Source organism: Haemaphysalis longicornis, unplaced genomic scaffold (genome assembly GCF_048455015.1).
Source record: "Haemaphysalis longicornis isolate Haplotype H1 unplaced genomic scaffold, Haemaphysalis longicornis Haplotype H1 scaffold_10, whole genome shotgun sequence".
Classification (NCBI taxonomy): domain Eukaryota; kingdom Metazoa; phylum Arthropoda; class Arachnida; order Ixodida; family Ixodidae; genus Haemaphysalis; species Haemaphysalis longicornis.
Window position 1 is genome coordinate 144460651 of NW_027526204.1, and position 26970 is coordinate 144487620.

Below are 26970 nucleotides of genomic sequence, written 5' to 3' on the forward strand. Positions count from 1 at the left end.
TGCTTTCTGATTGATTCTGAGGCTAAATGCGACAAAGCTACACGTGGACATTGGGGCGTGCCATTGACAGTGAGCGCGACCTTGGGCGGCGCTGTGAAGCGTGCCTCCGTGACGTCTGCTTAGGGATTCTTGCATTTGTCATCTGCTTCACTTGGGCTCGCTCTCCCTGCTGTTTCTTTGCGCTCGGTTCACGTCTGATGCTTGTTTGCACCAGATTTTGTGTGTGCGTAACTTTTTATCATAATAATCGGCTTAAAATCGCATACACTAGCTCAAAAAGTGAGTTAAAGTATAGTTTTGGATACCGCTACGAAAGAAACATTGCCGGCGTTGCCCCATTCCTTTCGAAGCTGATCCTGTGTTGAGCGCAGAGTTGGAGCCAGGCGTCAGCTTCTGTACTAAGCAGTCTTTCAAAAAACGGGAACCGCCAGCTTCTAGTAACGAACAACAGTGAAAATACAAGACCGAAACAAATTCTAGGCGTTTGGGACTACCAGCTTTGGCAGAAGGCATTACGATTCCCGGTAATGACATGTGACGTAAAACAGCTTTTCCAACCTTGCCGAACGCTCGAAAGTATTATATCATATCACTTGACGTTGCCATGCATGGAAGTTTCCGACATGCACTATGGGCGGCAAAAACTGTGGGTTGAGTTCCAGATATCCTACTGTGTGTATTGGTGCGTGCTGGTTTTATACGAGGATTCTAACCAGTATGGAGGTTTATTGAACGAGACAAGCCACGTCTACGATAAAGATACAGTAACACTATGTTTCTTCAGACCTGGAGGGATATTTCGGTACATTTCCCACAGCCACATCTTTCCAGTATTCCGATATGCCTTATAGTAAAAGTGCACTCAAGAGGAAGAGGAGTTAGGGGAGGTGGAGAAAACTTTATTTAAGCGTAAAATCGAGCTGATCAGTTGGCCCGGTCCTCAGTCCAGGACAAGGGAGTAAGAGTATCTTTCTTCAATTCATAGAACGCAATCCCGAGTAGACCAGGATTTGTTCTTTACGCCTGGAAGGGTTGGAAAACAATAAAGAGTTGCTTAAAAATATTCATCGGCTTCTATTCTTGTAATATATGCATGTATACTATTTATTGCGTTAGTTAGCGAGTTTGTCAAGCCTTGAACACCGTAATCATGTCATAATTATTGGGGTTGAGAGTCAGTTTTTTATGATAACGATGGTTACGATAGAAATTCGGGGCACAAAAGCCGCCTTTGAGTACTCTGGACAATGTTGTCTGGGGCGCGATCGCGGTGGCATAGCACAAACCTTCTCATTGTATTTGCATGTAAATAAACAACGCACGCTGTGGATATGCGCCTTCTTGTCCACAGCCGTAATGAAAGCCAATTTGTGAAGAAGGGAATGTATGCCGTACACCCTGAAGAAAATATCCACACGATCTTTGTGAGCCTCCCAAACATCCCCAAACCTGCTAATGAGACGTTTGTGGTGGCGCAGAAAAATGAGACGTTTGTGGTGGCGCAGAAAAATAGTTGGGCACAGAAAAAAAATATTCATCTAATACAAGTCAACAACAACGAAAGAAATACAAGACAGCCGCTTTGTTTCCTGCTGAATGATGCGCGTGTAGGGGCCCGCTGCTTGGCAGGTAGTGTTAGAGCATTGAGTCTTCATAAAAGCATCTCAAAAATACTGTAGGGAAGCCTACGCATTTTGAATACTTATCGAGGAGCTCTGAGCGCTGAACCTTGCGAATAAGCCAGAGAGGACGAGTTACACACGATCTTCTGACCGATCCTCTGAAGAAAATTGTTTTCTCCTCTCGTGTGTTGCAAACTTGTGGGGGTACAGCTTCAAATTATTCCGGTGTGTCAGAAACTGGCAAAAAAATAACTGAACTACCAGAAATACGCTTTTCAATATATACCACGGCATCAAAGCAGGCTTTTTCTAGCACAGGCACTCTGCCCCTCACAAGCGGAGTGTAGCAGGCGACAGCGGCGCGAGTCCCTAAGCCGACGTCAGAGCCAGGGGGTGCCACTCAAACATCTCACCGCCAATAGTGGAGGGCCCTGTGGCTGTCGCAAGCTTCAGCTCGTTAAGTATCAGCGAATTCATCCCGAATGAACAGAAACTTGCCCGCTTCGAACGCCGACGTGAGCCAATATTTCCTGTTGAGCTTTTCACAGCGACATTTTCGACGGCGTCTTTCACTTCTGATAAAAGACGCCGACGCTTCCATGCGCCGACACTACACAGGCGATGAGGTGTGCTGTAGCGGAGGGCTCCGGATTGATTTTGACGACCTGGGAATCTTTAATGTGCGCCAAAACCTCAACACACAGGCGTTTCCGCCTCCATCAGGAAAGCAGCCACCGCAGCCGGGATCAAACCCCCGTCCTTTGGCTCGGCAGCACAATGCCTTAGCCACTGAGCCACCGCGGCGGATCGAATGCTTTCTGGCCTGGCGTAAATTACTTTCCCATGCTGGGCTATATGCATTGTGAGAGAGACGGTGCTTGGAGACTTTCTTGTGATATGGTGGTTAGGTGGAGGCAAGCAGTGTTGCGGTGGGAGTAATGATTAGGGTGACCGCGACAGTTGTTTACGATGTACTACTGTGCAAGTTTAGATGAATGCTAAGATGGGTTGATTGATTGTAGGGTTTAACGCGCCGAACGCACGCGATGAGGCGCGCCGTAGTGGAGGGCTCCAGATTAATTTTAACCGCCTGGGGATCTTTAACGTGCGCCGAAATCTCTTACACATGGGCGTTTTTGCTTTTCGCCTCCATCAGAAAAGCGGCCGCTGCGGCCGGGGATGAAACCCCTCAATGCTACTAGGATTCCTCTCAACACGATTTCAGCGACCTCTCCCCTCAATAACTGTGCTCCAGTTGAGGTGCTCTGCTGCTGAGCGCACGTGTTGCACCTGTTCAGTGGGAGAGGTCAGGTAGCACTCAGGAGGACATCTGCAGGAAAGATCACCCCTACTGCTTTTACCATATTTTCATTTTCGTTTGATGCAACTGACCCAAACACAAGGGAAAATTTGACATTCACCTGCACCTGCAGTGCAGCGGCCGTTTGGAGTCAAAGAAAAGTTATACAGCGTTCTCGAAAAGAACTAGTGTCTCACTTTGAGTTGATCAATTTCCCCTTGCACTACGAATGGCTAGCCTTCTGGTTGGCTTGTTGGTAGAGCGGCTACTCTAGATAAGTGGTTCCTGTGGGTAATCTCGAACCAGGACTAGTTTTTCAACTACAGAGTTTGTAGTCAGTCAACCAACTGCGCTGGGTCAATCCAAAAACAGTCTAAACTTGCGTACTCCTTGTGCCTCAAAACTGGCTTCCACGCAAAATGTCAAGCACACACGTTTGTTACAGACCGAAAGAGTTTATGGTATTCAGAGCAAATTGTACTGCGAATGTGGCACTGTCGCTGATAATTTTCAGAAAGTGTCAGTTCATATCGCAGAAGTAGAGGGGGAGTGGCTGAAACCAGCAACAACAGCATACACAATTATGTCCGCACAAATAAAAGGCTTTATTGAAAAAGGGAAAGGAACTCTGGTAAATAAACTCACGCCAGTCAAAAAATACATCTGAGCTGACACTTTGCACTGCCCAATATTCTGAGAGAAGAGATACACTTTGTAAGAGTTCCTACAGGGAAGGTATAAAAAACGGTGTTTGGGCTTCATGTAACAAAAATGACAAAACAAAATGTATATAATATAGTACTTCTTGCCGTTGTACATGGTAAATGCTTGAGAGCTACAAAACACAGGCATAACAACAACAAACAAGAACAGGCAACTATTATTAAAGAAGTAATGCCCTCGTGGAACCTATTGAGCCTGCTAAACGCGTTCCAAACACATTCTTAAAAAAAAAAAATCTTTGCACAATGCCCATTAGCGAAAACAGTGTAAACAAGTAGGAACAGAGGCGGCTGAACAGTTTGGCCAGTGAAACCAACCACACAAGACTGGGAATGTTTGTCCCACAAGCTAAAGCCTTTCACGCAAACATTTCCAGGGGTCTTTGGCACCAACAAAAGACTAGGCAATTTCGATACGTCCTGACTAGGCAAGAAGACGGGAGGGGAAAAAAAAAAACGTAAGCTCGTTGATGTGGTTGGCCTGGCCTCATTTCAAGGTGAAAAGTAAAAAGAATACAATAAATGAGTAGGCAACAGCACAACCAGACAAATTAAACTTGAGATGCGATCGGAGGTATCCCTTTCTCTTCCCTCGACTTGAACTTGACTCCCACGAAACGTCGCGGCACAACCCTGACTACAACGTCCAACTCAAACGTTCACACGCACAAAAAAAAGCAGCGGGTTGAACTGTAAGGCACCGCAGACTGCTGCCCCTGTTACTCCAATGAACCTAGAAAGCCGTTGGGATTCTTCTTCTGCCAGTTCCACATGTCCTTGCCTGGAAAAAGATGGGACAGAACAAAGCACGTCGCTTTAAATAGCTTTCCTAATCATCATTCTAGTTGCAAGTTTGTTGTCAGCCACCATGTTCCATCCACTTTCAACATGAGCACAAGCGTCGCGACGCCGCGTTACTGTAACGGTGGCTAAATACCGTGACCCAGGATGAGCTAGAACAACAAGGTGGGCCCCTAAAGTGCTCCACACTTAAAAACTCCTTTCCTTTCATTTGATTGAGTTAAAGGCAAATCGGTGTCAGTGATTAACCGTGGCCATGCCTATGGGTTCCAAGCACAACAGCATGCCAGAATCCGCAATATGTCGCATCGGCTAGCCCTCAATGCTCACGTCAATCGCACCAAGCCAAAACAGAAAGGAGGAAATTGTTCGGAATGTTGTGAAACTTGGAAGTTAGATGGCTGTGCAGAACTGCTTTAACTAGTGCAAACCTAATGCACCCAGGGGAGAATTGTTCATTTCTCTTATGAAGGGTGTCGTCAGTATACCCTTCGTTGATGTGACGACTGGGTGATGTGGCTATGTCTATCTTGGGGAGAGGGTTACCACCAACATTTGTGACTGCTCCATGCTACTTCCCTTGCTCATTGGACTGCTCACTGAGATGAAAAGCCAATCACGATGTGCCGTGACGTACGTGTAAACAGCAGCATACGGATAAGGGTTTGCTTGGAGCGAGGCAATAAATTTCTCTACCATGGCCTCTTCCCTTTTTTTTTTGTGACCAGTCAGTCACTCGAAAAAAATTAAAGCATTCCACTCAACATGAAAACTGTCGGAAGTGCAGGGCAGTGATTCGCCATAACGGGCTGTAGCGCCGTTATCCGCTCACTGCTACCACCCAATGCAATTCAAATTTCCCGCCTTTGCAGCGCTCGCGTGCCCCCTGCCTGAAACTGCGTCAGTGGGAGTTCTGTTCTTTTTGTACTTGCTTTTCCTCCCGCACGTGCCGGCATTGCACTTCCACTTTTTTCCGCTTACTATCGTAAAAACCAACCCAACAAGCGTTCTTAACTAAATGAACGTGGGCACTGCCGGTTAATCACATATATTTTGCCTCAAATGTACCTGCAGTTTTCTTTGTGCTAAACTACAGGGAGATGTATGGCAAGCACCAGTGGTTCACGAGTTTCGAACGCGTATGACTATATAAACCGCTTGACTTTCGAAGCCTCTGGGTTATGCTGCGATGATGGTACACCGTGCTCTAGTTGGGTCCGTTATCTCGCTGGGCCGCCTGATTCCGTCAGTCGCTTGACATCGAGCGTTACAGCGAGCTACGACAACAAGGCAAGCCCCTAAAGTGCTCTGTACTTTTAAAACATGCAATGGGGCTTACACATATCGTAGAGAGACTTCTCGGCCTTCCATCCAAGCTCCTTCTCTGCGCGTTGCGGGATGGCGTAGAGCTCGTCGACATCGCCCTGCCTCCGTCCGACCACCTGGTAGGGGATCTTGACCCCGGAGGCCTGCTCGAATGCGGCAATCACCTCCAGCACGGAGGAGCCTCGTCCAGTGCCCAGGTTGTAAGGCTGCAGGGGAAGAGAAGAAAACGCAAGAGGGCATCACCATCTCACACACCACTAGGTTTACTCTAAAATCAAGGCTTCATCGGATGCCCGTCTGGTTAGGAACGATCGAATTGAATTGGGTTTGTTTTACAACCATGTTGCAGGGAAGACAAAAAAAAATGTGTTTGAAACAGCTTGAAGGGTCCTGGCCACTTTCATTGAGGAAAGAACAAGGCTCCCGTTGAGGGAGCTGACTGTCATTATGAATGTTGTTTTTCTTTTGAGGTCGGCAACTTCATTCTTTCTTCGAGATTCATTTTAGCATAGAAAATTCAAATTTGGGTTTCACTGTTAGGTTAGGTTAGGTTAGGTTGCCCAAGGTTGCTCAATTGCCCAAGGTTGCTCAAGATGCAACTAACCCTGTGCACGGAGCCATTTTGGGTCCGATTCACCAGCAGCACGTGAACTGGATTCATTCCATGGCCCGTTGAGCCGACCAAAGTTTGTTTTGCCAAGTTTCCGCTGTATTAAGCAACACTTGGGGACAGGAAACAAGCTTCCTGGATCAGGGAGCAAACTCGAATAGATGATATCATAGTTTAAGTGAATAAAAAGAAATCGACTTGGGCTGGCGATGTAGTGAGACGAACCGACGACCGGTGGACAATTAGGGTAACGGAGTGGATACCAAGAGATGGGTCTAAAAGAAGGGGAAGGCCAATAACACGATGGAGTGGCGTAATAAAGAAATTCGGGGGTGAAGTGTGGACTCGAGCAGCGCAAGACAGAAGCCGTTGAAGGTCGATGGGAGAGGCCCTCGTCCTGCAGTGGAACTGAGTATGATGATGATGATTATTATTATGGTGTGAACTAGATCAAGCAATGCACACTTTGCCATTTGTTTGGCAAGTGCAGCTTGCAGAGGTGAACCGCGTCATTTGCAGCACAAGGTGGTAGCTTTCTTTGCTGTTTACACCAGATGGAATCCATTGAGCTGCTGTGGACTGGTTCAAAAGGTGGTTCAATCGAACAAACCCTTTACTTTTTTTTGTCGGGCTAAGTCTGCACTGGTAACGAACGGCAATTCGGAAGCTATATTGAGAGCACTCTTACAAGCCAAAGACTGTATTGACAGACAGGAGATTATTGTCGACTGGCATTGGTTATAGTTGCAAGTCTTGTTCGGAAAAATTTGGGGCTTTATGTGCTTTTGTTAGCATAGAAGTCATAAAGTTGAGAGGCAGGGGACAGTGGGGATGAACCTGACAGGCAGTCACTGTAGGTGCCAACCAACCTTGCATCCCTGAATTTCTCCAGCCATGACCTTGTCAAGAGTGGCCACATGACCTTTGGCTAGGTCAACCACGTGGACATAGTCACGAACTCCTGCAGCGGGTAGAAAAATGTTGTTGTAGTCCATTGAAAGCGATGAAAAAGGTGTTCTCTTCATGACAGCAGAACTGCTTTTCTTTGAAAGTGAGCGCTGACTCATGATGTTAATGTTTACGCTAAGAATTAACGAGGGTATCAAAAGGGGCAGCTCCAGGCAGATCTTGCCAGATACACATAACATAGCAGCTGGATGAATGCTCAATAGTGTTTCAACCGTATGTCTTTATGTCGGCCTTTTGTCTTTTACGCTAATGCAAAATGTTCGAGCAGCCACACTAACGCTCATCTTGACCCAATGGCAGTGCTCACGATGGTCAACAATTTTCATGTTTCAGAGACCAACACCTACCTCTGGCTGTTGTCGTGAAAACAACAGTCTGTGCCCACAACACTATGTTGCCTCTGTTACCAAACCTTGAAGTTCACATTTTCATGCTCGTACCTTGCTGTTTGCGTTTTATGTGTTGTTGACCATACCTGCTTAAACAGCAAAGTACAGTCGCAGCTCTGAACCTGACCGGGCCTGGCCACCCGTGTGTGGGGAAGGGGGTGAAGAGTGCCCCCCTCTCACCCGTGCCGTCGCGGGTGTCGAAGTCGTTGCCGAAGACGGACAGCTCCGAGCGGCGGCCGATGGCCACTTGCGAGACATAGGGCATCAGGTTGTTAGGCACCCCCTGGGGGTCCTCACCAATGTAGCCTGATTCGTGGGCTCCCACGGGATTGAAGTACCGCAGCAGCACGATCGACCAGCCCTGCGAGGGTCGGGAAGTTATAGTACGCCCACAATGCGTGGGGTTTAGTATCCTAGAAAGTGTCCTGCACCAGAGGACACGTTGCACCAGTTGTTTGCAACTGGTGAAATGTACCAGGCAAGCTAGTAGCCTGCGAGTTTCAGTGAAAAGGCCAGGCATTCCAAGTTACGGGGGAACTTTACATTTTTATTGTGCCATCTGTAAGGCTGTAGAATGCGGTTTCTCTAGAACGGGACCACTTGTGGACTGCTAGCTCGAGTAGACTTCAGTCGGACAGTATTAGTACTTTTTCGACGAACTCTTTTGAACGAAGTTTTGTCTAGATAAATTTATTTATTTATTAGAATACCCTCGGGGCCTGTAGAGCATTTCAGAAGGGGTGGTACAGCATTTCAAAGTGTCAGAAGCACAAAGAACAAAAACGACACAAATCAACTAAAAAAGAATGGATATGTAGTAAGCAAATGAGCAAATAAAAGACAAGGATAGATCGCGGACACTGCATATAGATAGAAAAGCTGCGGAGCAATTGCAGTCTTGAACAACAAAGGGTCTGTTCACACTATGACCGAAAAGAGGGAATAAATTAAATGAAGTTTGCTAAAGGAAATCGAAAAATTGAAGTACGTACAAAAAGGACACTCATAAAGACCACAAGAAAGAAATAGAAACATAGCTTTTTTTGTACTTCTTTATAGCATTGTTCATGAAAAGTGGAAGTTATCATAGACGAATTATCTTGCGATACAAGGGCAATCGCAAAGCACTCCACGTGTCTTCAAAGCGGAGTGTACTACCAGTGTTTCAAAAGATAGTTTCCCGTTATATGAAAGCAAGATGAGGCCCTAGTGCAGCACCCAAAATTGAGGTGCAAGTGCACACTACACTGGAGCTCCACTGGGTCTCTTCCACGAGCACACAGCGGAACACACCTTGCACAGGGTCACTTTCATTTCAATCCCAATCAATGTTTGTATGCCTGTAGGCAAAGGCCATGCAAAGCACAGAGTTTAATGCTTTTCACTCTCCCCAGTTGTGTTTGCACAAGGATCATGTGCACAGCACTTGAATATTCTGAATGCCCGCTTAAAGAGGCCATGAAAACAGAACACAGCTCTGTTCAATTTAAAAGAACCAGCCTTTGGTAATTCACTGAACTCCATCCCAGCCTTGAAAGATGTTTTTTTAGCCAAAGAAATGTAAAAATACTGAAACACTTCCAAATATCGAAGTTTGCGATAAAAGTGGCATCATTGTTACTTGGACAAAGTGACCTTTTTAAGGGGCCATGCAGACAAAAAAAATGTTTGTTTTATTCGAAAGATTTTGTTTTTTATACTGCCCCCAGAGCTTGTCCGGCAGCAAATGATGCCGTATTCACTGAGAAATTATTCAGTTTAGGTTAAAATTTTGATTCTCCCACCAAGTTGTGTTTTTGCGACATCTGTTGAAGACACAAGGGCGGGTATTCAGTCGAACTTCCAGTGTGTCATTAGGCTCTGCAGCCTTGCTTTTTACCATCAGTCCGTCCGGGTAGTGCTACCGTAGTTAGCCGCGGAACATTGTCCACCGTTGCCTTGTTTTTGACCGTATTTTCACCTGGCTTGTTTTTGAATTACAGTACAAAGTAACCGTTTCGTGAAACATGTGGTATGCTCGACAGACAGGGTCATGTAAGACAATGTTGCTTACGCCAATCGGCCAGTGTCGTGTGCAACTCCAAAGCGGCGGGCTGCTGTGCAGCTAAAACAAGCATAGTGCGTCCAGTACCAACAGCAGTGCACTTCAGTACTTCTATGTTTGCGTGTATTTTCGTAACTTTCATTGTTTACCCCACCATTATTACTGCTGCAAAATGAATATGCACTACATTTAAGCGTAAAGAGCTCGTTCAGCAAACGTATAAGCCCTGCCTAGTTTGCGTTTGCCGGCCTCTGCCAATCGCAGAGCTGGGCATATGACATCACAGGTTATGTTGGGGGAAATTTCCTTTTTTCTTATTATATAACTTATTTGAGCGAAGTGTGCTTTAAAAGTGGTGTCAGTATTATTCTAACGAGGCACTCTTTCCAATGAACCAAACTTGTGTTTTGTCTGCATGGCCCTTTGAAACACACGCACCGATCACCGCCCACCTTTTCGGCGGCACTGAGATCCTTGAGCACTTCCTCGATGAAGTACTTGGTGCGGCCGTAAGGGTTGGTGCACGACCGTCCCGTCGGGTGTTCCTCATCAATCGGCAGGTACTGCGGCACGCCGTACACTGTGCACGAGCTCGAAAACACCAGCTTCTTCACGTCGTACTTCTTCATCACCTGCGTTCATTGTGCATTACGCCATTTTTAGATAGCAGAGTACTCGTTTAGTGAGGTGCTACAGAATAGGCCCATTCAAATAATAACAGTCACTGTGTCGAACAATGTTCCACCGCACTGTACAGTGGAACAGCTTCGAATTCCTGCGTTGTACATTTGGTCAAGTGTGCATACTAGCCTCTTTGAAATGCCTGTTTTCTCCCCATTCACCACAGCAATGCCCTACACTCCTACACATTTTTTTTTTTAAATTGCTATTATGGTGGGAAGTATTTAGGTGGCAGCACTGCACTTTAATGGCCAGTAAGTGTCCTATTGGCCAAGTGGCATGTCAGGGTTCTTCTTAAATTTAAATTAGATTTATTTTGTGTAATAAAAACTGCGCAAGTCTAACGATGGCCGGCACTACCGCAGGCATGCCGGTTGATTGATTGATTTATTGTAGGGTTAAATGCGCCGACGCAACGCAGGCGATGAGGCGCGCTGTAGTGGAGGGTTCCGGATTAATTTTGACCACCTGGGGATGTTTAACGTGTGCCAAAATCTCGTACACACGGGCGTTTTCGCAGGCGTGCCGGTCGCTACGCAGATGGAGAGGCCGACACACTTTTGCTGCCGGTCAGTCGCCTCCACACATTGTTGCGATATCTGTGGCTTTCCTTTCAACACTGATAAGGCTTAGCACATCACATCCTTATTGTTTCTCCAAATGCACAAACAGTGTGAGCCATTATCAGTAACTGGGCCTTCTTCAAACGTTTGTGGCTTTTCCTGCGACTGAATACGTATTTCTGTGTTCGAACAAGTCCCGTATGTTGAATTAACTTCCTAACGGAGTGAACGCCACACAAATAACACTCAGTGATGCGTACATTTATTCGACGCATGAACGAGTGCTTCATTACGCTGAAACGAAGGGCCGTTCCAATGGTACAGTAATTTCTTGCAATGCTGCCAATTGCGCGTGCATGTTAACATGAGCGGCTGGGAGCGCACCGAGATGATGGTACCTGATTTATGTGCCAATAGCCAGCAATGCCGAACTCTTTTCAATGGTAACATGCCTTACACATACATTGGCAACAGCCCTGCACTCCAACTGTGTAGGTATATACGCCTAACACCTAAGAGCGTGACAGTGATGTAAGCATACACTCCTACAGAGTCAACATTTTCCCTCTGTCTACCACTGAAAAACTGACGTCACCTGTACTTCTTAATTAAACCACAATTGCTATGAAGCAAACTGTGCAGGCCACCCTTTTGCACACTATGAAGTTGGTTATGTTCAATTTGGCTCTCTTAAACCTTTTACAGAAATTTGTCAAGCATAAACTTCCCAAAAGCACCAATTTCAGTTGTACAATGTTAAAAAAGTTATCCAGAATCTTACAGTGCATCTTATTTATAATGCATCTTCTTTTGTAGCAGTTTGCAATCGCATTACGTTCTTGTAAGCATGCTTACTGTGGCAAGGCTGAAACTTTTTAAGAAGCTTTAATGCCTCAGGTAGCTCAGATATTAAGCTTGGTGCATTTGCACGCCTTTAATATAAACTTTTTTATTCAATTTGTAAGAGCAGTTAAATTTAATTTCACTGCCACGGACCTTATACATCTCAAATGCACAGGAACTTTTAATCGAAGCAGGTGATAAAGAAATAACGGCAAGAAAAGCGTACTCTTGGACAACTTGGCATTCCGAACAGACTGCAACAATATCAACACAGAAATTGCAACACTGACTCGACATTAATCAAAGGCGTACAGATCTTCAGCAGTTGTAGATTGCAACGGTGTTGCGAAAAAACATTGAAATAAATGAAAATGGACCTTATCGGCAACAGACAGGGTCCAAAGCAGAGCTTAGCATGCAAAATACACTTACATCAAGCAGGTTAACAGTCCCGCCCAGGTTGGTACGGTAGTATTCAAGCGGAATCTGCCAAGACTCGCCGACAGCCTTGAGAGCCGCAAAGTGTATTACACAGTCGAAGTGATGCTGTTTGGACGATGAAAAAGGAAAAAAGAATGAGATACTAGTACCAAGTTGCCTTTAGTGCACGCTGCAAAACCGTATAAATTTATTGGTAAGACGATAAAGATCTATTGGCAAGACGGTAAAACAATTTATGAGCAAGATGGTATAGATGTATTGGCAAGACGATATATATCGATTGGCAGGCCAATCATGCTTAAAGATGGAAGCATCTAGCATATGATGCAATGATGTGGTGCATGTGAATATATACACTGTGCAAACATGTGGTGTATACAACATCAATAGCTCTATTGGAAGAGTGCGAGGAACGCTGTTGATCATGAATCTTGCATGTTGCGTGAAGCATTGTACTTGCCTTCTTAAAGATGTCGTCTATGCTCTCCTGGTCCAGTAGGTCTGCCTTGTAGAACGTCACAGACTTTCCGGTCAGTTCTTGCACCCTTCTTAAGCTTTCAGGCATTTTGCCATCCTTATCTGCAAAGAGCAAGTCCGATATAATGAACTCCACTGGTCCCACTTTTTTTTTATTACACGGCACATTATGTATCGTTCACTAACCATCTCGGGTTAACTCACTTCACACCAGAGCCCGTGGTGGTTAAACATTGGATTCAATCAGCACTGATTGTCGTTTGGCGATCGATTCAGATTAGCCCGTTCTACATTAAATTCTGTTGCCTCTAGGGCCCACGTTTTATTAGTCAAAGTAGACGTAAAATTTTGGGAAATTCTTAAAAGGAGGACTTTGTCAATTACTTAAGTCAATTACCTCCAGGTGCAGAGCAAATTTAAGCTGCTGGGTCAAAAAAATCTTTTAAACGTAATTGTAAACAAGCATATCTTGAAACTCGCGATTAGAAGCAACCATCATTTCCTCACTGAGGATAAGAAGTTATGTCATGAACTTCTCACGCATGCCGTGCAAGGCTGTTTGTGTAGTGAATTAATGAAGCCCAGAAAATACATTCAAAATATTCGGTTGGTATTTTGTCGAGCTGCAGTATACATCCCTACCCAACTTTCAGATTGCAAACTTTTAATAAAACATGTTCAGGCTGTCTGTGCGTTCATTTGTGTATATTCGACCTAGTCTACATGCCCAGGGCGGAAAATTGCGGTTTGCGCATGTACATGCTTTTCATCTAAATTTTGTTTCTTTCGCTAAAGCTGCCTTTGAATAGTTCAGAAACATCCGTCAGAGTCATAGAAGCTATACATGAACACTTTTTAAATTTTAGTTTACATGTGTTCACTCCACAAAACTCCAGCTGTTCACAGGTGGGCTGTCGTAAAAAACGATGCGCAGCGTTAGAAAAAGAAATAAAAAGAAACGAAAATGAACCACTTTTTCGCTGTCGTCTGCTCTCGAGTACCGACGCATGCGCAGTAATGTAGTACCTGCCGTGGGCAGACGCAGACGACAGCTGCAGAAAGGGCGCGTATGTGGGAGCCGTACAGAAGCAGCTCAACGTGGTAAGAGCAACAAAAAATAAAAAAAAAGCTGAGGTTGCAAGAGCAGAGTAAATACCCACCCGGATGAGCGTTGTGCAAATTGTCCATGACGACGACATCGTAACCGGCGTTGAGCAACTCCAGGACGGTGTGGCTGCCGACGTAACCGGCACCCCCGGTCACGAAGATGTTGCCCTTGGACATCCCGAGTCTTCAGTCTACCGCGGCTTGCGCCCGGAACAATGACACCTATCAAAGAACGACCTCTGATCGACGGGAACGCGTATCAATTCACCGAGACTCGCGTGATGCAAGCTCGTGCGCGTTATCCCACTTACGCTCTTGCCTAATACTTGCGCTTGTGTTTCCTTTTATCATAAGCTTTACAGTTACCCTTTAACAAATTTTTGACGCCCCCTCATTCTTAAGATCGGAACGACTCCATTCATTGCTAGCTTTTAGAGCACTGCCAAGGATTGCGCTTACATCACGTAGTTTTTCCGGTGTAAAGCAAACCGCAGCTGCCTAGGCTGGAAATTGTTTCTCCGAGAAGATACGAGAGACGAATAACTCACGTTGATGGGTGCTACGTGGTGGAACGAAGGTACTGACGTGAGTGTGATCGACAGCGGCAACACATCAGCTTGCGGCGTTGGCACGGTAATCACGTTTCGGTTTCAAGACGAACACTCTCGGCACCAGAGTGCATCTTTCAAATTAGGTGTTACTTCCGGTGTCGTGCGTATTTTATTGTTGTATTGATAACTATTTGAGGGTTTGCTTGTTTTTTATATATATTTATATAGAAATATATTTATAATAAACAATGTAGCGCGCGCCGTGAACATTTAGTCGAAACCGTAAGGCAGTCAGGGGCAGGGAGCGCTGAAAGACTTCCGGTCCTGCCATCGCTGTGAATTTCGAAGGACTTTGACGCTGTGAGGGGCCGGTCTGCTCACTGTTTCTCGAAGTTTTACGGGTGATATTTCTGACCTGAGCGCCTTGAGCAGTGCCAGTCAATTGGTGTGGGTATGGAGTGCCTTGTAGGAGTCGCCTTCAAAGATTTCGCCTTGCTAGCTGCGGACAGGACAACTGCATTCAGCATCATGGTCCTCAAGCACGGTGAGTGTGCGCTTTTGCACTGAACTCTTTCCTCGTACTGTAGTGTCTGCGGAGCGTCGCGAGGAATTTAGCGCATTGTATTAAGTGTGCGGTCGTTTCGTGAAAAAGGAAAATCAGTGCGGTTAAGCAGGCGCAGTAATGTTGCGGGCCAAAACTGCCGGTGTGTGTCGACCACCAAACATCGACCTACCACTTTTCTGGGCGCAGTCGGGTATTTTACCATGTCTCTCGCGGAGATGGGTTTTTTTTTTTGCATTTTTTTTTATTTTACATACTTTGTTTCTACAACGGCATTGTTGTGTGAGTCGGTCGCAACTCACGGCATTACCTGAAGCGCGATCTGTCGAGCTTGGAGAGAACTTTGCCTCGTCCCATGACGCTTGCGTTTTCGACTGAAAGTGTGTTGACATCAAGTTGTTGCAGTCTGGTTGAATCACCGTTGCGCAGACCGGCCGCTTGGAGTGGCCGTGCGCTGCCGTCGTTAGTTTACTAGTTCCTTTGTAGTTTGCTCAGAGCAACTGAGTATTTTCACATCCAGAAGTCACATTACGCGTGATCTATTAATTTAGTTTATCCGTTTAGACGTGCTTTCGTGCGTTCACTTCGCTCGCGGCCTGTTGCAAACTTGCAAGCCGAAATCCCGGAAGGGCGGTGCCTATCGTAGCGGCCTCTCGTGGCCGGTCGCCCGTCGTCTGCAAGAGGAGGGCGCGCTGTTGCCGGGGGCTTTCGCGACTGCGACGTGAGTGGTCCGCGGCGGGCCATAACATGGCGATTTGTTGACGGAGAGAGCGGCTCGTCGCTGGTGTCGTCGAACCTTCGGCCGTGACGGGGGGGAAAGCCCGCCCGGTCGCCGAAGACACACAAAGAACCGCGCTCTAGCCGCGTGGGCCGATGCGTGCCAGGCTGACCGAGTTGCGGCGTGCCGTGAGTCTGTCGGGCAGAGCCAAGGCGATGACAAAGCCTCCGACCACCAGCGACGTCGTCCCGACGGCCAACGGCGACGTCGTCTCCGACGATGACAACGGCGCCGAGCTGGCCCCCATCGACAGGCAGCTCCCGCGGGAGCTGCTGCTCAAGATCTTCTCCTTCCTGGATGTGGTGTCGCTCTGCCGCTGCGCCCAAGTGTCCCGCGCGTGGAACGTGCTCGCGCTCGACGGCAGCAACTGGCAGACGATCGACCTGTTCGAGTTCCAGCGCGACATCGAGGGGCCCGTGGTGCAGAACATCGCCTTGCGCTGCGGCGGCTTCCTGCGCCGCCTGAGCCTGCGCGGCTGCCAGAGCGTCGGCGACGCGGCCATGCAGGCGTTCGCCACGCGCTGCCGCAACATCGAGGCCCTCACGCTGAACGGCTGCCGGCGCGTGACGGACGCGACGTGCGAGAGCATCAGCGCCCACTGCCCGCGCCTCGTCGACCTGGACGTCGGCTCGTGCGGCCAGCTGACGACCAACGCGATGCGCGCGCTAGCCGCGGGCTGTCGCAACCTCGAGCGCCTCGACGTCTCGTGGTGCGCGCAGGTGACCCCGCACGGCTTTGTGTGCATCGCGCGCGGTTGCCCGCGGCTCCGCTCGCTCGTGGCCAAGGGCTGCCCGGGCCTCAACGACGCCGCCTGCGTCGCGCTGGCCGGCGGCTGCCGCTCGCTGCGCGCCTTCAGCTTCAACGAGTGCCCCGCCGTCACGGACACGGGCGTCGTGGTGCTGGCGTCGCAGTGCCCGGACCTGGCCTACGTGGGGCTGTCCAACTGCGCGCAGGTGACGGACGCGTCCCTGCAGGCGCTGGCCCAGCACTGTCGCTCCCTGCGCACGCTCGAGGTAGCCGGCTGCTCGAGGCTCACCGACGTCGGCTTCCAGGCGCTGGCGCGCAACTGCCCGCGCCTGGAGCGCATGGACCTCGAGGAGTGCGTGCACATCACCGACGCCACGCTGGCCGCGCTGGCGGGCTTCTGTCCGCGCCTCGAGAAACTCAGCCTGTCCCACTGCGAGCTGCTCACCGACGAAGGGATTCGGCACCTGTCCTCGGGCCTGGAGCGGCTGGCGCTGCTCGAGCTGGACAACTGCCCCTTCGTGTCCGAGGCGTCGCTGGAGCACCTGTCGCGCTGTCCGGCGCTGCGCCGCGTCGACCTCTACGACTGCCAGCTGATCACGCGCGAGGCCGTGGGCAAGTTCAACGCGCGAATGCCCCAGCTCCGCATCCACACGTACTTCCCGCCGCTGGCGCCCCCGCCGCCACGGCCCGACGCCCACGACGGCGGCGCCGCGGCGCTGGGCCAGCCGGGGGCACCCCGGGCCGGGGCGCAGCCGCGCTACTGCCGCTGCTGCGTGGTGCTCTGATGATGCCTGTGCCAGTACCTTTTGCCCTTTTCCGAAGCGTCCGTGTGCGGCGTTTTCTTGTTTGTTCACGAAGGCAAGCATCGCTAAGTCCAACTGAAATGTTGCAGAAGCCGAACTGTTAGGCAGATGGTGGTGGTGCGAGGTTTCGGCATTGTGCCCCGCCATAGATCTCTCTGATGCGGTGTAAATGGAGCACTGCTTTTGCCACTGCTTTCACAACGCCGACAATGCTGCAAAGTCTGTTACCATTCTGGTTTTGGGCGAATGCGGTGAAACACTGCTGTTTTTTAAACAACAAACACGGTAGCCGTTCTGACTACTTGTCTCTGTCGGTGCCTAATGGAAGAACAGTCAGAAATACTGCCACAGCAGCTTGTGCCAGAGACCGCGCGCTTGGTTTTTGGGCGGAGATTGGTCTATCGGCTGTGTGGGTTTCCACTATCTTTGCTTGCTTTTCTACGTCTCAAAAAGACAACGTAAGGGGCCCCTTGTACCCGCTGATATGAGCGAGCTGTGAATCGAAAAGGTGCTAGCTCCAGTGGAAAGTTAACAAGCAATCTGCTTGCCCCGAACGAGGAGGGCCAATGCAGGCAGCCAGGATATGGAAACATGAAGCCTTGACGTGGTCAATATTTGTGCTTGCGCTGCGCACGATTTTGCAGATTTTTGTGTGTAAATATTAGCCTACTCTTTTTGCAGTCCAATTTATCGTGAGGAAGATTATGGTGATTTGCCAGGTTGTGTACGTTTTGTGGCTTCCCTTATTACGTCGCCACTGCCCGACTAGTTACTGCTTGCTTAACTATTTATCACCTGTCCTTTTGTTTCTCCTGACATTGTCTGTGTTTTGACTTAACGTGTATGATTTATTTTTCATCGGCAAGCTAGCAGAACTGTCGCAAGACTGATCAGCCTCTGTGCATTTTTATGAGAGCATTGCCTACGCTGAAATTTTCTATTGGACAAACCCTGTGGCTTTCGGACGGTTGATTAGACCTGCAACTTAAGTGTTTTGTTTGAAAGAGCTAGCCTTTGATAACTTAAGTCCATTCTAGCCAGGAAGGACTTCTTTGCACACACATGCACCACACACACACAAAAAAGAAAATCACAGATAGCGACAGACTTTGCAATTTTGCGCTTGCAACTTTTGTGGGGACTTTGGAAGGGAAATGTCAAAAAACTGCATTAACTCTGTTCTAGCATTCAAGAGGGGCAGTCAAGTGGAACCAGATGCACCCCTGCCATCACATCGCCATGTTGCTTTATGGTAGCTTTTATCAGCAGCTGCCCATGATGTTATGTAGGCAGTGTGTGAAATGGCTCATGTAACCTGCTTGATATAGGTTTGTGCTAAAATCGCCATAAGTTTTATTCCAAGGGGGAGTCTTTCCATTAGAGCGAAGTTGTATGTTGTGGTCGCGGCTCCTTTACAAAAAGGTTTCGTACTTGCAGCTCGAAAATTGGCTGCAACTTGCTTGCTTTTAAGTAGCCCATCGATTCAGCTTCCTCTCCTTGTTGACGCCTAACTGTTCCAAGAGTCTCGAAAGTTGGGGCAGACGTTGAATTTCGATACATCGGAGCAGTTTCCGGCAGTTCCACTGGCTTCTCTGCAGTGCCTTTCGAATCGGTCCATTGTCATCCGAAGTCATTTTTCTGAACACATCTCGGACAGTGCCTTTAGAGCTAAGTGCTTGAGTGAGGCTGGTTGCTTTTTGATGTTTGCCTGTGCACTTACTAGGAGTTTGTTCCGAAGCAGTATCCGGCTACTTTTGTAAGGTCTTGGAGCTGAGTGTTGTCGTATAACGTATGTGTGCCTAAGTGGTGGTGTGATGTCCTTGTGGCCTTGTAGGTGTGGCTTACGCAGATTAGAACAATTTCATTTCCTTGTGGGCATGCCCTGTGGGGTGGCGTTGGGTCGTGGCGCAACAAATTGTGATGGGAGACGCAAACAACGAAGCACCCATATCATGTTCGCTCAAAGTATGACTAATCGTAGTACTTGCAAGCTGTGGCTTCGCGCTGGCCCATTTTTTGCGACTAGCGAACATGGTGCCATTGCGAGGTGTTGTCTACGTGGCCTAAGTTGCTAGGCCTAAGTAGTTTGCAGGGTTGCGTCCATGTCCACATACATCATCTTTTGCATGGGGTGACATCGTCTGTTGCAAGGGCTGACTGTCTTCTCCTTTCTTTCTCTCTTTCGAGCATTTGTTCAACTTTTTGTTTTTATTTTGGAGGCTCTTGTTGCAACTGGTTGCAATAAAGTTGCAACCAGATTGCTATGCTGTTGAAATGTGTTATTTGAAGCTTGCAAGCCGGGGGATTGTTAGTGAGAACTGGGTGCCGCTTTTCTCTCTCTCTCCTTTCTTTTTTATCAGTTTCAGTGCATGTGAACAATGGCAGCTGTAATGAACATGGTGTGATTATTGAAAGCTCATGGTTGCGAAAGGTATTTCAGAGGTCGTTGCCTTTTGAAGTAGTACAGTGTTAGACTTAATGCCCCCGGTTGACCTATCAGAAAGAAAGAAAAATGTTTGGCGCGACACTTTGAATCGAGGTTGGGATTTTAGACTTGCATTGCGAGGCAAACGGCGCCTATTTAGCATTACCTTGGGGAGAGAAACTGCAGTACAGAAGGCAGGGTTTCACAGGCCAGACCTTGCCGCACCCCCCTCGTTATCTGTTCGGCCAGTGGCGCTCTTCCAGAGTCCAAGGTTGGATAAGCTGTTTCTGATAAGTTGTCCACGTTGAGATAGTGGCAGCTGAGGCCTGTTAGGACGCTTGCACTGTTACCCGAAGTGTGTGCTGCGGGGCTTCTGGCAGAGTGCGTTATTGTGCATGTGGCTTGGTTCCACACTTTTTTTGAGCAAGAAGAAAAAAAGGTCTGGTGGAGCCATTTCATGCATTCCTCAGCCAGTTTATGCATTCATGGGAGCCATTTTAATTGAATGTGATGTCAGCTGTTTGCATTGCATTCGTGGGGCGGTTGTTTTGCTGTTACATGGTGAAGCCTTGTGACTTGCATGTTCAGCTGGAGCGCTGCGAGATGAAATGACCAAATTATAAATTGCTTGTGTGTGGTGTTGCCGTGCCTGAAAAGTTACATGGTGCCTTCGAAGGGTGGCCTCAGTTGGGTGGTTTGGAAGCGGGCAGTTGCACACACCCAAACGCTTGAGCTCTCTTTTTCGCTGTGTGTGCGAGCTGCATATTACCAGCAGCTTGTAGTTAGTGCCTTGTGACGATCGAGTTGGTGGATCGGTTATCGGTGACCTGTAGTGCTTTGATGTGGACGATAGGAGATGAGAACCTCTGCTTGTTGTGTTGTGCGCACACGCATCCGGTTAGGGCTCAAAGTGGTAACTGCTGGTTTGTATCTGGCTGTTCAGGAGAGCTCAGTAGCTCTCGTCTCTGTGGTGGTTGTTTTTTGGAGGGGAAGTAGTTTTTGTAAGCAGTAATTTTGTGGTCAGTTCATTCCCCAATGAAATTCGGTTAAAAACCCATCAGAGGCTGACCTACACCAACCGCATTTATGCATGAGTGGCGCACTGTATTTAAGTTGCAAGCTCAGGTTGAAAAACTGCATGCTCATTTTTGTGCAACTTGTTTCTCGCATTCAGCTTGCAGTATGAACTGTTGTTTCGGCCTCAGTGTGGGAAGGAATGGTGCTTGGTCTGTTAACTGGTAGTACTGATGCCTTGTTTAAGTACGTACGCATATCGTAAGGAGCAGTGTGTGATGTGTACTAGTGGCTTTTTGTTACAAAATAATATTTTGGACCTTGATGGCAATACAGGAGGTGCTAGTGGGAACAGGAACACTTGCAAAGCTTCTAGGCACAGATCTACCCCCGTTGCTCGTCGTGTTTTACAATTTGGAGGTTGCACCACCTTCTATCCTAGCGGTTGTGTCCCGGCAAGACCAGTGTCTCCAAAGTGGCAGAGCTGTGTGCGCTTTTGAGAAGACTTACAGCAGTGTCAGTGGGTGCATATCTGAGAGCCATATCTCTGCTTTACAAGCCTGGTGCTTGCGGTCACCTAGAGATGGGCAATGGCGTTCGGTGGTTTTACGGCACACTTTATCGAGCGCTGCCACATAATTTGTGCCATTGGAATGATCTCTCTCTCCGTGTTTTCGTTTTGTTCAAATTGTTGAGAAATTGACGCCGAATGTCCTTACACGAACTCAAAGTATGTGATCGGCCTCGCCGTGTGGTGAAGCCTCCTGGTTAAGTGCCTTCACTTTTTTTTTTTTTTTTTTTCTATCGTGTTTCTTTGCGGTGCCCGTATATTGGCTGCATGTTTTTCAAACACCTCCGCAGCCCTGCACGATCTTCAGTGGAAGATAAGTGTGCTTTGTTCCTTTTCCTTTTTTCAATTGTCAGATGTTGTGCAGAACAATAAAGTGCCCTTGTCTTGCGTTCTCTTTTCCGAATCGTTTCGTGTCTGTCTTGATTGAACATTGTATTACATGAAGAGAGTACTGTATGTGTGTTCGAACGCTTGTACGAGCGAATTTCAGCCCCTGTAGCCAAGCGGGTAGGTAGTTTGTGTCTGTTTGGCTCTGAATGCATCAGCAAGTGGTGAAGTTGTGAGAAAAAAAATTCGGAGCTGCTGATTTCTAGACTACAGCGAATTACAGGCTGCTTACAGTGAGGCTTTGGTTTGTGCCAAAAATCACAAGAATTTTGTGTGCACATTTGCCAGAATGAGAGCAAACGTCCCGCTACAGCTGACGAAATACGGATACTGCTGAGTAAGAAATTAACACACCGCGGGTGGCTGACCAAAAGAAAGGGGGGCGGGTATTCCGAGGGCGTGACTGGGTTTTTATTTCACCTGTTCCGTCCTTAAGGTGTTACTTTTCAGAAACACAGCAATGCAAGAGGGAAAAATGGAAGGAATGGGTGACGTGAACACGCATTGTAGTTGTGAGACTTTTACTGTTATGCTGCAGTAAAGGGCACAGCAGCAGTTGTGGTAGTCACCGGCAGTGTGTTGTACACTTTTTCTTTCGTGGTTGCAGACGAGGAGAAGATCCACAAGCTGAGCAACAACCTGCTCATGGCCGTCTGCGGGGAGGCCGGTGACACAGTGCAGTTTGCCGAGTTCATCGCCAAGAACATCCAGCTGTACAAAATGCGCAACGGTGGGTTGAGGGAGCACCATTCTCTCTCTCTCTCCCTCTCTCATTTCCTTGTCGGTCCACTGCTCTCTTCTTGAGAACACACCTGGTGCGATGCCACGTCTTTCAATTCTGTGAAAGGCACAGAGCACGGGAAGTGTTTGAACGCATTTAAGCGCAGTGATTTGACAGCTCACTTTGTCAAACCGACCTCAAAAATACTAAGCACCCCAGTTTTTAATAGTATGGAAGAGAAGTGAAGTTTGTTACAAGAATTCTAGGTGAAAATACGTTGTTGAAACAAAGGGATGAAAAAAAAATAAGTATGCAGTGTTTCCACCCCAAGCCTTCATAGTGGGCAGATGCTAGAGTAAACTCCACATGTGTTGGTAGCTTGCTACTAGACTGGCGTTGTTAAAGTAGAAAAAGAGCACTAAAAACCACGACAGGAAAACTAAGAATGACTGGACTCATTTGTCTTGTCGTTCTTCGTTTTTTCTGCTGTGGCTTTTAGCACTCTTTTCCTTGAAGCAGTATGCACCAACTAGCCCAACAGCGTATTTTTTGTTAAAATAGAGCTTGGTTTTTAAAAAAAATAAGGGCAAAGGATTTAGGAGCAAGACGTTCTTGCCAGCAGCAACAAAATGCTGGCTGGGGTCAAAAGAACTACGATTCATGAGGTAGAGGTAGTGTTGCAGTTGTCGAGGCAGGACGGACAAATTAGTATTCCTGCCATTTATTTTAGCTTTGGTTTGTCTAGCAGATGGGGACACCTCTGCGAAGTATTTTGCTTTCGCAGCTGTAATAAGATTGCAGTTTGTGTCGAAAGTAATAATAAAAATGAATTGAACGGCATGCAGAATTATTCTCAATTTCTTGCTTCTAGCCGTAACGAAATTTCGTCGCTTTTGAAGAGAGAAAAAAAAGGAAATTTTTTTTTTGTTTAAGCCTTGAGGGTTGATCCACATTTTTGTGTGTGTGTGTGTGTTTGAGGCATAGTGACTGGCTTCAAGTCTGTCGGATCTCTGCGAACTCGTTTTTAATGAGTGATGATGTCAACAAAAAGCACTTGCAATTTCCAGAAGAGTGTTTCCATTTCATTTCGACATTCTTGGTTTGTAATCTTGCCGCGGCATTAGAGAAGCCTGTTAGATTGCCAGGCACTATCGCATGTCACTGCCTATCACTTCTCTTATCGTTCAAATGCTGGAGGTTGAGCCACGTGTATCTATTCGCCGTCCCCATCAGCTGGCTGCCGTTTCCGGGCCTGAAGCACAGCACCCAGGCTGTGCTCGGTAGGGAGGGGAAAGCGCTCAAAAGCTTGCTGTGCGTGCCTGTAGCAGATAAGCCACTTATCTCCCCCATTCACTCTGTGGACGCAGCCTAATTAAGTCTTCTGTTTGCGTTGCTGCCGTGCTGTCAGTTGCACAACCACGTTGCTGTGTGAGAGTGCTGCGAGTCATTTGGCACGCAACTATGAATCACACTTGCTGTATCTGCCTTATTCACTCTCACTCTCTCTCTCTCTCTCTCTCTCTCTCTCTCAATGTGCCAGCTTAGGAAGTGAGGGACAAAGCTTTTGCGCCAGATTTTTTCTCTTTCTTCCTGTTGTGCTTTGCGTTGTCCTCGTACTAGTTTTCTTTGGCGCATTGTAAACACTGCTCGCAATTGTCCTCTTGTCTGAGCTTCGTGTCTGTTTTTGATAGGGAGCAGTAAAGCAGCGTGTCGGGTGGGATGACTGCGTGCTGCTCTGTTCTGCAAGTCGACTTTTTGAAGTAGGGATTGAAGTAGGGATTGCACAAGTTGTTGATTACGATAGCCCAAGCAGTGCGTCTAACAATGAAATGAAAATGTAGTAATGAAAATGGAGGTAGGACTGCCCAGCACAGCAGAACTTTTCTCGGTCAAAAGGTGCCACCACTCATCCAGCAATGAGGAGACAAAGAAGGATTGGACGAGGTGTTCTTTTTGTGCAGGTTACGAGCTGTCTCCTTCTGCGGCTGCCAACTTCACTCGGCGCAACCTGGCCGACTATCTCAGGAGCAGGGTGAGTGCCTCCATCAACACCTGCGTGGTTGGAGGGCAGTTGCTGGCGCTGCCGGCATTAATGGTCGACGCTTTTGTAGTTTGGCAATTCTGGGATGGTGCATATTGTTTGCTTTATGGGTTGAATATCTTGAAGGGCAGTGCAATAGACGAGTACACGAGAAAAGGAAGGAGATGGGACGACGCTGTTGTCTCCTGTCTCCTTCCTTTCCTTGTATATATTCTTCTGCTATGCTGCCCCTCAAGATGTAGAACGGATACCAACTTGCCCAAATGTCGATTTTTCTTCGTGGGTCCTATCCTCCAGAAAAACACAAAAACTTTCGTATCAGGAGTCAGGACTTCTTTTCAAAGTGGTAAAAACCTCCCTGTCTGGGTCGTGGACCCATAGCTCACGCATCGGCACAGAAGTATCTTGCATACGGAGTGTATTGACGTCCTATTGTTTTGGCGAGTACAGAAGCAGTAGTCTTGGGATCCTCTGATGCGAGAGTTGGTCCACGGTGGCCTTCTTTTATCCACAGACCCCGTACTCTGTGAACGTCCTGCTGGCGGGCCACGACCCGGAGACGGGCCCAGAGCTCTACTACATCGACTACCTGGCAACCATGGTGAAGGTTCCGTACGGGGCACACGGATACGGAGCCTTCTTCCTCATGTCCGTACTGGACCGGTACTACCGCGAAGGTGCGTAAATATCCCCGCTGCACGTTGTCCAGACCCTACTCATGAAAGTAATACCGCAGTTGTCAGATATTAGGCTCATTTTGTTTATAAATACAGCGCGAAGTAAAAATGAACCTTGCCTGGCAGCACCTGTCGAAGTCTGAGGCTGTTGAATGGGAGTCTTCGTCAGAACTAAACTAAAATCTGAAGAATCCACATCGTTGCTGAAGTCATCACTGCTGCTGGGTTAACAACAAAAAAAAAAGGCGGCAGCAGCACTGGCTGAAGTCCCTGAAACCGCTGTCCGCCTTTGCAGAGCACGCAGTGAAACAGGACGCCATTTTTGCCCAACTCGCTGCTACCTTGGGTTCAAATTTCACTCGCCCCACCGTCTACCCACGCGAAATGTAAACAAACGTCAACAAAACCGAAAAGTGGGTTTCCAATGAACACGCCAGATGACGTCAGTTGTCCGAATAGTGCCGTTATTAAAGTTCTTGGCTCGCGTGTGGTGTCTGACCGTCTACTAAAGCGCCATTTACCCGTGCACCGATTGTACAACGCTTTCACGTGCTACATTGAAAGTCGTATTATCGGGGTTACACTGTTCTTCAGTGCTCTCTCTCCTGGTTTGTGCGAAAACTGGGGCATGTGACCTTTGAATGTGCTGCCCGATGAGCGCAAGGCTAGCATTCTCAGCATGGTGGAGCTATGCTAAAAGCGTGCAGCAGCTGGCTTCATTCGAACCAAGGCTTGCTCTGACGACGCTCTCTCTCCCTCCCTCTCTCCCTGGCAGACATGAACGAGGAGGAGGCGATGGACCTGCTGCGGAAGTGTGTGGGCGAGGTGCAGAAGCGCTTCCTGGTGAACCTGCCCGCCTTCCGGGTGCAGCTAGTGAACAAGGACGGCATCAAGAACATGAAGGACATCTCCGTGCTCAGGGACGATGCGGCCTAGCACCGCCTCTGGGCCTACTCCCCTTCTTTTTTCCACTGGCATGCCCCCCCACCGCGGCATGTTTAATAAAGCCAACAGCAGCGACTGGCATCTCCCTCTCCGATCATCCCTAGTGCAACATTGATGATTGACTGGGGTAACAGCACTGCTTTTGCGGGTTGGGCTTGTTTCAGCAGTGATGAAGTGTACGATTATAGGACCCCGCTGCAAAGATAAAGTAACTGCTCTTTTTTATTATTATTATTATTATTTATTATTATTATTATTATTATTATTATGAAAGGAGTCACAGTCATGCTTTACCGTACGTGTGGATGCTAAGGTCAGGATATTTAGCGCTCTAATGAAGCGCCAAAATGCTGCAACTTGCACTACCCTCCACAAGGCAGGAACTGTCAACTGAACAGTGTGGTGTCACATACAGTGAGTTTGTGGCTGCACTTCAATGGTGTGCTGAATACTAAGTACATAACTAAAATTCAGTAAGGTTGGCTCTTTCTGGGAACACGTGTTTTACGTCCTATGTTGCATCGTATATTGTATCTGGAAGCAGGCTCTAAGTAATTGAGGAAAGCAATTTTACTGGCATAAACAACAAAAACATTGAAATTCTAAAGAAAGTTGAAGCTTGTTTCTTAACTTGTTTTACAGATAGTGGCTCAAATAACATGTGGTTCCACCATTTTTGCAACATGGCTTCTCAACTCTAACTGCAGTTTGTGCCTTCTATGAGCTTGTGCAGTGTGTGGAGGGCTTGTTTGGGTTGTGTCGGAGGATGAAAATTTTAACTGCCACCACTTTGTCACATGACTTGTAAACTGTCAAATGACCGTTTATGCAAGTTGTGCACATCTGTGTCTTG

The 26970-nt window shown here is 47.7% G+C and overlaps 3 protein-coding genes across 4 annotated transcripts; 2 read left to right on the top strand and 1 right to left on the bottom strand.

Moving 5' to 3' along the window:
* Positions 1-3503: 3503 nt before the first annotated feature.
* On the bottom strand, positions 3504-14594 carry LOC144159565 (UDP-glucose 4-epimerase-like). 2 transcript variants are annotated; one of them, XM_077691134.1, is made up of 9 exons: positions 14444-14594; positions 13949-14117; positions 12772-12890; positions 12303-12416; positions 10236-10415; positions 7920-8100; positions 7251-7342; positions 5785-5977; positions 3504-4425 (listed from the first exon to the last, which is right to left on the bottom strand). In XM_077691134.1, the coding sequence occupies exons 2-9, from the start codon at positions 14070-14072 to the stop codon at positions 4364-4366; spliced, it is 1065 nt and encodes a 354-aa protein (XP_077547260.1). In that variant the 5' UTR covers positions 14073-14117; positions 14444-14594; the 3' UTR covers positions 3504-4363. The 2 variants fall into 2 exon arrangements, with proteins under 2 accessions (XP_077547260.1, XP_077547261.1); XM_077691135.1 differs by having other exon boundaries at positions 13949-14095; positions 14444-14562.
* Positions 14595-14746: 152 nt separating this feature from the next.
* Prosbeta4 (Proteasome beta4 subunit) lies at positions 14747-26198 on the top strand. The gene is made up of 5 exons (XM_077691137.1): positions 14747-14990; positions 22341-22463; positions 24416-24486; positions 25010-25172; positions 25948-26198. Exons 1-5 carry the CDS (start codon positions 14900-14902, stop codon positions 26106-26108), a joined length of 609 nt encoding a protein of 202 aa, XP_077547263.1. The 5' UTR covers positions 14747-14899; the 3' UTR covers positions 26109-26198.
* On the top strand, positions 15116-21749 carry LOC144159564 (uncharacterized). Its single transcript, XM_077691133.1, has one exon. It carries the CDS (start codon positions 15882-15884, stop codon positions 17316-17318), a length of 1437 nt encoding a protein of 478 aa, XP_077547259.1. The 5' UTR covers positions 15116-15881; the 3' UTR covers positions 17319-21749.
* Positions 26199-26970: the final 772 nt, after the last annotated feature.

Excerpts from the sequence above, each read along its gene's own strand:
- LOC144159564 (XM_077691133.1), top strand. The coding sequence starts at position 15,882 with ATGCGTGCCAGGCTGACCGAGTTGCGGCGTGCCGTGAGTCTGTCGGGC.
- Prosbeta4 (XM_077691137.1), top strand. The coding sequence starts at position 14,900 with ATGGAGTGCCTTGTAGGAGTCGCCTTCAAAGATTTCGCCTTGCTAGCT. Across the intron at positions 22,464-24,415 it reads GCTGTACAAAATGCGCAACG|GTTACGAGCTGTCTCCTTCT; the intron begins GTGGGTTGAGGG and ends CTTTTTGTGCAG. Across the intron at positions 25,173-25,947 it reads GGACCGGTACTACCGCGAAG|ACATGAACGAGGAGGAGGCG; the intron begins GTGCGTAAATAT and ends TCTCCCTGGCAG.
- LOC144159565 (XM_077691134.1), bottom strand. The coding sequence starts at position 14,072 with ATGTCCAAGGGCAACATCTTCGTGACCGGGGGTGCCGGTTACGTCGGC. Across the intron at positions 10,416-12,302 it reads GGACTGTTAACCTGCTTGAT|GTGATGAAGAAGTACGACGT; the intron begins GTAAGTGTATTT and ends CAATGAACGCAG. Across the intron at positions 4,426-5,784 it reads GAAGTCTCTCTACGATATGT|GCAAGGACATGTGGAACTGG; the intron begins GTAAGCCCCATT and ends ATCTTTTTCCAG.